Source organism: Henckelia pumila, chromosome 2, assembly GCF_033568475.1.
Source record: "Henckelia pumila isolate YLH828 chromosome 2, ASM3356847v2, whole genome shotgun sequence".
NCBI lineage: Eukaryota > Viridiplantae > Streptophyta > Magnoliopsida > Lamiales > Gesneriaceae > Henckelia > Henckelia pumila.
In genome coordinates this window covers 77,462,560-77,476,061 of record NC_133121.1, presented here as the reverse complement: position 1 = coordinate 77,476,061, position 13,502 = coordinate 77,462,560, and the positions used below count along the sequence as shown (strand labels likewise).

Below are 13,502 nucleotides of genomic sequence, written 5' to 3'. Positions count from 1 at the left end.
CATGGATGCTTGTTTGCGCTTACTCTTGCGCGGAAGTTCTGCGCAGATGGGGATCATTGTTTGCGCATGGAGTTGCGCCCTTGAGTAGCGCGTTTGTGCAAGAGTTTGCGCACTTTGGAGCTGGTTTGCGCACTTGAGTAGTAATGGATTGCACAGGGTGCGAGCGCTCGATTGAGAGGAGCGGGCGCGCCGTCTTCTCGAATTTGAGATTCTGGAGCCTAAAAAATTGAAAATTAACAAAAATTAAGCTTCAAAAATTGATAATAAAATACTAAAAAATAAATAACAAAAATTAAATAAAATAAAAATAAAAGCAAATAAAATAAAACAAAAAGCTTGGGTTGCCTCCCAAGCAGCGCTTGGTTTAAAGTCGTCAGCCCGACTTTCACCGGTATTAAGTCTTCCCCGTTTCTTTCACACGCCAAATAAATTTCACGAACCGCCTTTTAAATTTTGCTCTATTTTTCGTGAACTTATTATTTGGTAAATTTGGCGCTCTCTCCTTTGATGAATCAACCGCAAAATCAGCTCTTTGACAGCTCTCTAACTTCACGACTGGTTCAATTAAGCATAACTCCTCGAAGGGTGGAGTAGGTGTCTTCATGAATAAGTTGAAAATCACTCTCTCGCCTTCCACACCCATCGATAATTCACCCTTTTTGACTTCGATCTTGGTATCCGCAGTGGCCAGGAATGGTCTCCCCAATATCCGTGGTATATTTGTATCCTCCACCATATCTAGCACAACAAAATCCGCAGGAAAAATAAATTTATCTATTTTTACCAAAACATCTTCAATGATTCCAAGCGGATATGTAATAGATCTATCAGCCAGCTGCAATGCAATCGTTGTGGGTTTCACTTCACCAAGTCCTAAGCTCCTGAAAACATTCAAGGTCATTAGATTAATGCTAGCTCCTAAATCGCAAAGTGCATTATTAAAATAAGAAGAACCAATCGTGCAAGGAATAGTAAAACTCCCTGGATCCTTAAACTTTTGTGGCATCTTCTTTTGGGGAATCGCACTGCACTCTTCCGTTAGATTTATCACCTCGTTATCTAGAAGTCTCCTTTTCTTGGACATCACCTCCTTGATGAACTTTGCATAATTCGGCATTTTCTCCAAAGAATCAGCAAAGGGGATGTTGATATGAATTTTCTTGAAAATCTCCAAGAATTTGGAGAACTGTTCATCCAATGCTTTCTTCTTAAATCTCTGCGGGTATGGGAGTTGAGGCTCGTACATCGGTTTTGACTCAGGTTTAGGCTCCTTCTCTTTGACCGCTTCCTCAATTTTCTTCTCTTCAACAACAAGTTCTTGGACTCCAACTTCTTTCCCACTCCTCAACTCTATGGCATTACACTGCTCCTTTGGATTTACCTCAGTGTTGCTCGGAAACTGGCCTCTGTTTTTATCCTTCAAGGCATTCGCCAGCTGCCCAATGCTAGTCTCCATGGATTGCAATATAGCACCCATGTTGGCCACATGTGTCTCTAAACTATCAAGGCGAGTCTCAGTCATCGTCATCCTCTTACCAGATTCCTACACAAAATTGCTAACAACATCCTCCAAAGACGGCTTATCCTCACCCTTATTTGTAATGAACCCCGGAGGATTCAACACATTTTTATTGTTAGCATATGAAAAATTTTCATGATTACGCAAACTAGGGTGATAAGTATTGGATACAGGATTCCCTCTGTAAGCTCCTTAACCTCTCTGATTTATGTACTGCACTTGTTCAGGATAGTGAGATTCGTCGATAGCACCCGGAACACCTGCTGGTTCTGCAACACTCACTTTATTCAACGCAGCTACCTGTGTAGTCAGTGCAGATAATTGTGCAGTTATTGAAGTGAGAGGATCCACTGCATATACTCCAACTAACTTCTTGACTCCCATACGCTCAGATGGCCATTGAAAACTATTGATTGTCATCTGTTCCAGCATATCATAGGCATGTACAGGGTCCTTTGCAAAAATAGTACCTCCAGCCGCAGAATCCACATTCATCCTTGTAGGCGCATTCAGCCCATTGTAGAACAATTCGATTTTCTCCCAATCTGCAAATTTATGGTTAGGACAACGTCTAAGAAAATCTTTGTACCTTTCCCACGCCTCGTATAACTGTTCAGTGTCCATCTGCCTGAAGGTGCTAATTTCAATCTTCAGTTTGGTGGATTTGGCAGGAGGAAAATATTTTGCAAAAATTTTTTCTGCCATCTCCTCCCACGTAGTGATGCTTCCTAGTGGCAGTGATTGGAGCCAACTTCTGGCCTGATCCCTGAGAGAAAACGGAAACAAGCATAAGCGTATAATATCCTCAGACACACCATTAATTTTTACCGTGTAAGATATTTCCAGGAAAGTGCGCAGGTGCAGATGAGGATCGGCAGTGGCGCTCCCATTAAATTGGTTCTGATGAACCATGTTGATCAACGACGGCTTCAATTCAAAATTGTTGGCATTAATGGTCCCTCGAGCGATTCCAGAATAGTGAGCCTGGATCGTCGGTCGGAAGTGATCTCTAATTGGCACCAGGGGAGCTTCTTGTGCATTCTCTTCAGCCATGTTATTGATTTCTTCTCTTCTCGCTCTTCTCAAAGCACGTGCAGTGCGCTCGATATCCGGATCAAATAGTAAAGAATTCGCACTTTGATATCGTCGCATAAACTGCAATTAAAAATAAGAAGAACTCAATTAGTAACTTAAAATAAAATAAAATAAAAACTCTAAATTAAAATCTAGACTAATTGGTAACAAGACTAAAAAATAATCAAAATTTGCTCTCCGGCAACGGCGCCAAAAACTTATTGTGAAATTTACTCGCAAGCATACGAGTGTCAAGTTTTAATGTAGTGAAAAATCAAGTATCGTTCCCACAGAGAGTAATTTAAAAATATCTAGTGCTTGTAATTAAAATAGTCCTAATTTTATTTAGAAAATTAATAATTTAGAATTTTGCAGAAAAATAAAATAATCAATGAATTTTTGATAGCACGCACACAACTTTCAGAAATAATCAATCAGAGAAAAATGGTTTAGAGGTTTAGATTTCACCTGATTTCAACAACAATCAATACTAATTAATTAATTTTCATGAATTTCAGTCAATTAATAGCCAAGAACACTTAATTATATTATTTTCCTCTCCCGAGCAACAAATAATGTGTATCAACTTAGATTCAATTCCAATATCCCTATTAAGAATCTACTTGCAGTGATCTATGTAAGATAATGTTCTTTTTAAAACTCCGTTAAAATTATATACTCTCCCGAGTTATATAAATAATTAACTGTGTATTTTTCAATGGTCCTATTTAAAATCCCCTCTCCCGAGTGCCAGATTTCAAATAAATATTACAATTCAATTAGTGATCAGGTAATTGAAAAGACAATCAATTCTAGAAAAATAATTAATCTAGAAGAAACTCAATTCAATAAAATCAAAAATTCATGAAAACGTCTACATCAGGTTCCATCCGACCTCAAGACTCTAAAAAATTAGTTCATAATAAAATTCTGAAAATAATAATTCCTGTTCAAAAATCCAAACATCAATTCAAAATTTAATAAATAAAAAATAAAGAAAACAAATCCGTCGTCGACGCCGTGTTCGGACTATCGATCTCCGTCTTCGTTCTTCAAGTACGCCCAAAATTCTCCTTCAGAAATCACAATCAAATCTATGTCTCTGATATGTGTGTATGTGTGTGGCGGCCCCCCTTTGTCCAAAGATTTCAGACTCCCTTTTATATCGTCACAGTCAAAACCCATTAAAAAGCCCAATAAAATCCTTGCCCGAAATAATTAAAACTTTCTCTTCCGCGACGGGGCGGGCGCTCAAAGGTCCTGCGCGAGCGCGCCTTCTGTTCGCTGATTCAAATCCATCTTCAAAAGCGATTGCACTTCTCTCTTCTCTTCTTTAGCGCAAACATTTCAAGTCCAATAAAGATCCCATTAGCTTTTCTCGTTTTTTTCGCTTTCTACAGCTTTTCTTTTCTTCTCTTATTTTACTATTTTCTTTTCTCAATTCTATTTTTTTCTTCTTCTTCCAAAATAATTCAATAATTCTCTGCAAGCACAAAAACAACAAAACTCCACATAAATCTGCTCGAAACCAATAATTAACAATTAAAATCATATATAAATTAAGTGTATAAAATACACTTATCAAACTTTTATGTCATTTTTAGGCTGTACGTGGATATTTGGTGTATCTCTATTTGAAATCTTTTGATCAATAAAAATCTCCTTACCTATAAAATAAAATAAATAAATAAATAAATAAAAAATAATAAATATCAAAAATAAAAGACGGCTATGGACTTTAAGGCCCACGAACCCATTCGAATTTCGAACTAGAAAATTCCGACAAATGGGCTTTCCAGACAACTGGGCTCCGAAAAAGCCCACCCGCACCCGAAATACGGACACACAATATCTCAGGTATTGGATAAGTGGCGGGGAGGCTTTGTCTCGTCCCTTCCCACATCCAACGTTCGGTTTCCTCGGAGAAATTTTGCTGCTATGGCCTCGAGTCCATGTATACACGTATGCACTAGCATCAGCAAAAGACCCACTTCATTTCTTACCGATCTTCGCTCGCTGGAACCTTCTAACAGATTAATCAAAGGTCACATCTCTATTCCTGATCTATCCCACTTAGTAATCGATGTTTTTGAGCGCTTTTTAGTGGTACTTTGTAATTGTTGAGAATTTTCGGTTATTTTCTTTCATAATCTATGGTAGCCTAGTGATGGGACGGACACATGGATATTTTCGTTAATGGGACCCCTTAAAATCTGCTAATATTATGAATTATCCGAGTTTTTGTTTGTCGTAGATGAGTAGGACGAGGGAAAAAACTAGACTTGATGGAATGGCTGTAACGAGGATGACGATGGAGTTTCGACAAGACAAGTATAGATGTTTATAGTCTGCTTACTTGTATGTGATTGTGTTTTGTTTAGTTTTTAAGCACATGATTTTGCTATGTGATTGTGTATTGATTGAATTATACATGCAGAAATGATTTATTCTTAAAAATTTGTGAGTTCAGGAGGTTTCCCTGTTCTGAAGAGAATATCTCATTCCTCACCATCAAGGAAAGTAATCTCCACAATTCCAAGATGCAGTGGCTCCTCTGAATCGAGTGGTGATAAAAGTGAATCTTCAGACCAGAATAAGGTATGTGTCATTCATGTAATATTAGTTTATTTTATCTTATTTTCCCAGGCTATGGATGGAATCCTTTACGTGTTTTGAAAATTTAGCAAGGAGTCTACTTTATTGGTTATTTTATCAGTTGGTTTGGAATTATGTTTCTCTTACTAAGCTTACAATGTTGAACTTGTTACCATCAGAAGTGGAAAATAAATGAGAAAGTATGAGTAACTCCAAATATCGTGCTATCATTGCTATGTTTAAAAATTGTGGGAATCTCTGAGTCGGCATGCTATTTTTGACGATTGCAGACTCCTTTTGGATACACGAGGAAAGATGTTTTACTAATCGGGCTTGGAGTTACTATTGCTGGGGTCGGCTTGAAAAGTGGATTGGAGGTATTGTGGTATCATTTTCACTTTGTTTCCCCTTCTATTCATACTCTACCTTGCCACCTGTTCTTTCATTGTGCCCGATACATTCTTTTGTGTCTTTTGAGTTCTCTTCTAAAACTTAACATGAATTATTAAATTTTCGCAAGTGACACGTTCAAATTTTCTGCAGTTAGTTGGCGTTGATCCCCTACAAGCCGGGAATGTTGTACAGTTAGTCTTGGTTTTAGGTCTTACGGTTGGATGGATTTCTACTTATATTTTCAGAGTTTCAAATAAGGAAATGACATATGCACAACAGCTACGTGATTATGAAGTTAAAGTCATGGAGGTTAGTCATTTATTTGTCAACTTCAAAAATCATTTTTCTCGTCTGTTTTTGATTTCTTGTGCTCTTTATTTGCTGTACACAGTGGAAAAAACATAGTCCTCAAGGAAACTTCTTTCCAGAAACTGCTGAAAGGAAAAAATGTTAGATAGTCTGATTTATTGGCAATGAGAAATTTTAGTGATCACAGAAAATCTAAGGCAATGTTTGGTTATATTTTATGTAAACATTTCCATTCTCCCAAAACCAAAGCCAATACGGATCACATTCTGCAAGTTAATCTCTTTGGAAAAAAAATTCTCTCATTTTTTTTTATCTTCTCTCAATATTATCATTACTTTTAAGTTCAGTTATACATCATTTCCATAAATGAACTATTATTATATTTAAAATTCTATAACATAGCATGTGGTAAATCATAACTAAATATTTTTTTTTTGATAGGAAACGATAATATTATTATATAAATAAAGAGAGTGAAATTTACAACTTGTGAACCAGTGGTCCACAAAAAGATTGTAGAAGAGAACCATCAATAAGCTAACCCAAGACTAAACTCCAATCCCTATACAAATCTGAAACGGCAAACGATTGAAAATCTGTAATGTGGCATCATTAATCCAACATACTATGATATGTATGATAAAAATAGTGTGCCTCAAGAAATAAAACCAAACTTAAATTAATTCTCAAATTCAAGAAGTTCTATAGTTAAAACTGTGTAGCTTAATCAGATGTATTCTAACAAGGATTCAAATTTCAAAAGATGATTCTCAGAACACCCACAAACACTACTGTTAAGTGCCGAGAGAATTGAGCTAAAAGAATCATATTGTTTGAGCATTAGCTCTCATGGTGAATGAAAATCCTATTTATACAAACAAGGAACCCAGCTGTGCTAAGTAAGTAACTGCAGAAACATAGCTCTGAAATGGGAAATAAAACGTCAACATAGAAAATACACTCTAGCTATTTTTCTAACTTTCGATATCCAACAACTACCAAACATGTTCAAAGTTTCTCTTGCATGGAGTGTATGCTTGAGATGGTATGGGGAAGATTACCATGCTTACGCTACGAAGAAAAGCACTGAAAAGAAAATTATGCATTCATGCTATGCATTCGCTCAATTAACATGGCGCTGCGCCAGACTGCTTTAGACAGTTGTGATATTTTCTATGTTATGAATAGCTGTTCTTTTGTATTTTTGCTGCTTTTCCCATACACTGGTTACTATCCTAAACTTTAATGTTTCACGGAGCTAGTCACGATGTAGCCAGAGCTTAAGTTTCAGTTTCAGTTTGAAATTCATATTTCAGCTGCTCTTTCATACATTGATTGCTATCTGAAACTTCAATTATTCTTGGAGCTAATCATGGAGTTTTAGTTGACATGGAAATGAGATGTTTGATGCTAATATATGTGAATTATGCAAAAACATTTGGATTGTGAAACATGATTGTTCATGAGATCGGTTTTCTATTATTGACGTGTAATAGCTGCAGTATCTTAAAGTGAGGAGGGTGGGACGGAGACATAATAACCCCAACCCCTTTGGAAAAGAAAGATACTATGGACATATATGCTGGTATTGCCTATTATTAGATATATCATATACTCATATTAAGTTATAATCGACAATTAGAGGTTGATAAGAGTTGTTAAATTAGTTGGAGATCGGCTACTGTAGAATAGACATATGAATAGATCTTCTTGTATTTCAAAAACAGAATTTTATTTTTCAACGAACATTCCATATTCGATCTTTGGCTCTCAAATGTAATATGGTATCGGAAGTGCTTTCGCGTCGCGAAGTTCAATTCGAGCATCGATCGTGAAATTGTTCATCTTCACTTCTTCTTCAACATTCATCTGAGCTTGTCATTCATGGCGCCAGGAAATCCGCCTGCATCTTCTTCATCAAATGGTCAGTCCGCCATTGACGAACCGATGAGCCCCTATTTTCTGCATCACTCAAGACAATTCGGGCCTCACACTGGTCTCCCAATCTCTTACGGGAGAGAATTACCCTTCTTGGAGTCGAGCGATGTGAATTGCCCTATCTGTCAAAAACATCCCCAAACCATCGAGTTCCAATCTGAATTTGCTCTCTTATTGGACTCGCAACAACAATATCGTCATTTCCTGGCTCCTCAATTTAGTTTCTAAGGAAATCTCAGCGTGTTCTATTATATGAATCTGCACCCGACACCTGGAATGATCTTAAAAGAGCGCTTTCAACAAAGCAATGGGCCTCGAATTTTTCAACTACGACGTGACCTGATCACTTTGCGCCAAAAGCAAGATCCAGTTAGCGTCTATTTCCCGAAACTCAAAGCCCTTTGGCAGGAATTGAATAATTTCCGTCCGAATTGTGATTGTGGTCGATGCAATTGTGACGGTGTTAAGAAAATCGATGCATATTTTCAAATGGATTATACAATGGCTACCCATCGTGACAAGCTATCTCCCCTGAGCTCGTCCTTGCATTTTTCTGGATTATCCATCAGATTACAAAGGGTACAAACTCCTCGACATCCAGACCAATGAAATCTTTATTTCCAAGGATGGTGTATTCCATGAATCCACATTCCCATTTCATTCATAGGTCTCCAAAGTCAATATCGATCCTTTTCCCACTGTAGTCCTGCCTAAACCAGTGGACACACATCTAATTGACACTCCTATATCAGCCTCTAATGGTTCTCAACACTTGACTGATTTGCATACTTCTTCACAGCCAGCGGTAATGCTCACTCGAACATCACACAGAACTACACAACCACCGTCTTATCTTCGCGATTATCATTGTAACGTGCTGCAATCAAAATCACCATTGGCTTGTAATTCCTCGTGTCCATTAAGTGACTATGTTTCATATGATACTTTATCCAACTCCTACCGGAATTTGGTGCTTAATGTATCTTCTCACTTTGAACCACAATTTTTTCATCAAGCTGTCTCATTTCCTCAATGGCGAGCAGCAATGAAAGATGAACCTGAATCTATGGAGGCCAATCACACGTGGTCCATTGTTCCTTTACCAGAAGGGAAACCTTCTATCAGGTGTCGATGGGTCTACAAGATCAAATATGCTACTGATGGGTCAGTTGATAGGCACAAAGCGCCCCTTGTTGCCGAGGGATCAATCCAACAAGAGGGTGTAGATTTCTTTGAAACATTCTCGCCAGTGGCTAAATTGGCTACTGTCAAAGTATTACTTGCACTTGCTGCCAGCCAAAATTGGCAGCTTGCTCAATTATATGTGAACAATGCCTTTCTAAATGGTGATTTATTAGAGGTGGTTTACATGGATATGCTCAATTATATGTGAACAATGCCTTTCAGCTCCTACACCAGACAATATTTTCTGCGACAATCAGTGGTCCATCCAAATTGCTAACAACCCCATTTTTCACGAGCGCACCAAAAACATCGAAAGCGACCCCCATTTCATCGGGGGAAAGATCGAGGATGGCTCAATCAAGCTACTACCTGTTCGTTCTCAGCTGCAACTCGTGGGCATGTTCACAAAACCTTTGCCGTCTGCAACCATGTCTACATCACTTTCCAAGATGCATGTCTGTCAAGGATGTTTGCAGTACATCTCGAAGGGGGTATCAGATATATCATATACTCATATTAAGTTATAATCGACAATTAGAGGTTAATAAGAGTTGTTAAATTAGTTGGAGGTCGGTTACTGTAGAATAGACATATAAATACTTCTTCTTGTATTTCAAAAACATAATTTTATTTTTCAATGAACATTCCATATTCCATCTTTGGCTCTCAAATGTAATACTTATTTACACTCCTTGTATAAAAGAAAAACTAATCAATAGGCCAGACTTTGTGTTTTCATCGACTTCTTGCTCCTTACACCCTCTCTCAGCTCATTGTATCAATGCAGTCTCATTTAATTTGGACATGGATCACTTGAACATCTCACTGAATTTCACGTTTTAACAGAAAAGATTGGAGAGCTTAACAGAAGCAGAGATACAAGCATTGCTCGAACAGGTTGAGGAAGAGAAGAGGCGCATTGCTGGTGGGGAGCAAGTTAACAAGTGATGCTTAATCTTGAGGTCCTCAAATAAATTCGGTAATGCATAACAAGTTTGTACAAAGTCTTCATGATGCCGGTGAACCTGTGCCTGGTGATAGATTATAAGAGTTACTTTACCTGTATATCAAGCACTGACTTATGACATGACCAAGAAATATATGGCGAGTGATCAATTGGTGATAATATTTCTCATTTATGTTTTTATTTTATTATTTGGCACTGATTTCTCTACCTTAGCATCCACCACAGGTTATCTGTATATTTAAAAACCAATTTTATAGCATTTCACAAGAGAATTTTTGTTTTGTTTTGTTTTGTTTTGTTTTGTTTGATTTCCTTTTCCTTTTCTTTTTTTCTTTTTTGAAAATATTATTATATGTACTTGGCTGAGTGAAGTTTACCTTTCCCAAAAATCTCAAACGAAAAGAAGATAAAAAGCGAGCTATTACTCTAAAGTTAAGTGGGATAGTGTGACGTACAAATCTAATAAATGTTCCAAAATTGTGTTATTCTTTCGGTAAATTCTCCTAAAATACCCAAACCAAAACAAAACTTTGGGGACGGTCCCGTGTAAGTCGAAATCACTATGTACTACCTTACTCATTATATTATTATTCCAAACTCCCCAAATATATTATACACTTAAATTATATTATTTTTAAAATATATTTGATACCTAATACATAAATAATAATGAACTCTATTTGCTCATTTACCGGCTCTCATTTTCCTTCTCGGCCTTCTAACCGTCCCCCTCTCTTTGATTTCATTCTCTTCCTCACCGTCACCCACTTTTCGAACGTTTCAGAAAGTTGCACAATGAAGAATTTTTCTCAACCCAAAAAGGTTAAGAAAATATCGGGATTTGAAAAACAGAAGATTACGGCAAATGTTCCTATCGATCGTAAATCAAAAAAAGGTCTGCATCTCGAAATTTTCTGTTAATCCATACTCGTTTCAGGAAATTTTTGAATAATTCATTATTATTTGTATGTTTTTGAGTCTTTTTTTACCATCTCATTTGTTAACCCTTTTATCCCCAAATTTTAGGGTTATGTTCTTGGCGATGTCGCTATTAATCCGTACTAGTTTTAGGAAATTTTTGAATTATTCATTGTTATTTACGTGTTTTTGAGTCTTTTTTCTCATCTCATTTGTTAACCCTTTTATCCTTAAATTTTAGGGTTATGTCCTTGGCGATGTCGTAATTCGTTCGTTTCTATTTTATTTTCGCTATTGAGATGATTATTTATAGTTTTTGATGAAGTTTAGAAACGAAGTTGTATTGTTCTGTTGATATGATAATTCACTTTTAGGGTTCTGATGATATGAGAATTCGTAAATTTAAAGTGAATGATTACTTTATTAAAAATGCTTTTGATACTGAAATTGATATTTTCGTTTCTGGTTTACTGATTTGTAATATTTTTTGTGTCTTATTGTTGTTTGTATTTATTTAGGAACTGTTATTGAAGAAAAAAATATTGATGATTTTGTGAGGAAAGAAAGGGTTAAAAAATATTGTAGTCGATGCTCTCCTATTATGTTTAAAGATGAGATGACAGAATTAAAACCAAAACTAGGAGAACAACAAAGAATTAGGATAAAATATACTCCCTTTGATAATTGGATGGACATGTCCGAACTTGCAACCAGCAGCCGTAGAATTGATTTCATCTTGAATAGATTCGAGGTTAATTCATGCTCTTTGATTGTGGGTGATGATATTAAGACTTCCTTCACTCCAACCGAGTTTTCAGTTATTCTTGGTTTGCAAAATTTTGGCCAACCAGTGGATTTGGATCTGAAAATGGAGTCTACATTTCTTGCTCGGCAATTTGGAGGACAACTGGGCAGAGCAAAGAGAGCCGAAATTCATGAAAAAATTTATGTTGCATGTAGTGACAATGAGGCAGAGATCGATGATTTTGTCAGACTTTACATCTTGTTCATATTCAATTGTGTAATATTTTCCACGGGAAATTATTATACCCCTAGTTTTATATTCCCTTATCTCGATGATCTGACCACATTTTTTGACTATTCTTGGGGCGATGCTGCATTTCGATATCTTTGTCGAGCAATACGCAACATCGAAAGTAAACGTTATTTAGATGGATGCACTGTGGGGTTGATGGTACATATTTTTTTTGTTTAGTTTATATTGTCTTATGTTTTCTATCTATTAAATACTACTGATTTATTTTTATGAAGAGATTCCTTCATTGGCTGTTCCTCGTAGTTTAAAAATGTTCCCTCGGTTGTTTCGGTGGGGTGACAGTAAGATTTCTTTGAAGACTGCTAAAGCCAAATCATTGTTGAAATCTATAGATTCAACGAATGTAATTGTTAATGGTGCAATATGTTTCTGTCATTTTAAATCTTGTTTGAATTGACACTATTTTTTTTTTATTTTCATTATACAGATTCTTTCGATATCCATTTGATGAGGAAAAAAAAGTTTTTGGAGCCGACATAAGTTAACATTGATTCAATAAAGGTGGATAACATTGTGAGAAGAGAAATGGATGAGATAAAGAAGCGAGTATGTGTTGAATTAAGGAATTGCGGGGAGAAAAAAATGCTTGTTGATAAAGAAGTTCATGAGTTTGGATCAGATTTTCAATTGAAAAGTAAAAATGAGTTTGGAGTTGTGATCGAGGAGTACGAGAATATTGAGAAAGATGAGAAGGAGGTTGATTTAGTTTTTCATAGTTTGTGTTGAATGATATTGTTTCAGATATTTTTAAAAGAAAAAATGAAATGATATGAGATAATTTATTTGACTTGAATTTTGGATGAATATTTGTTGATCTTGGAACTGATTTCAAGTTTTACTTGCAGTTTAATTTGTATGAAATGGAGAAAGAAATTAATGATGGTGTAGGTACTGATTCAAGGAATATTTCATGTGATTCGAGTCAGATTAATGCTTTGTTGATTAATGTTGTTACTCATATTCAAAAAGAAAACAATGATGACATAGGAAGTGATAAATAAAATGATGATTCTGGCACCTGTGATTTTAACAAAGGTGTGAATTGTGCTGGTACTCCTGAAAAAAATGAAATGGTAGACTGTGAGAATGTTTTTGAGACGGGTGACATTAACAAAGATCCAAGTTATGTTTCTAATGAGGTTTAAGAGAACAATGGTGTAGGATTTGAAAATGGTTCTAAAATAGGTGATAATAGAAAATGTGTGGGTTGTGGTGCTACTGTTGGAACAGGTTCTCGGATCAGTCAGATGTGATACCCGGAGCAGCGGAAGTTAAAAATTTTATTTTCTGATCTGGAACGATTCCAGATCATGGGTATCAAATTCTAACGATTAAAACAAATAAGTAAAATAAAACGCAATTAAATTTTACCTCTCAAGTCTCAACTTGAGGTTATGGACTCCAACAGAAAATTCTGCTCTTCTTGTATATCCCAGGAACTGATGACTCGATCGATCAACTCTTGAATCAGGTCCACGAACAGAATTCTAAATCCCTCTGATAGACTGCACTAGAAAGTCTATTAGAAGTTTCTACGAAGAGAATTT

General features: G+C 36.2%; 1 protein-coding gene across 1 annotated transcript; it reads left to right on the top strand.

Annotated features, from left to right (window-relative positions):
* Positions 1-4,458: 4,458 nt before the first annotated feature.
* Positions 4,459-10,261, top strand: LOC140884707 (uncharacterized). Its single transcript, XM_073291551.1, has 5 exons — positions 4,459-4,637; positions 5,064-5,191; positions 5,479-5,565; positions 5,732-5,890; positions 9,860-10,261. The coding sequence occupies exons 1-5, from the start codon at positions 4,532-4,534 to the stop codon at positions 9,959-9,961; spliced, it is 582 nt and encodes a 193-aa protein (XP_073147652.1). The 5' UTR covers positions 4,459-4,531; the 3' UTR covers positions 9,962-10,261.
* The last annotated feature ends 3,241 nt before the right edge of the window (positions 10,262-13,502 follow it).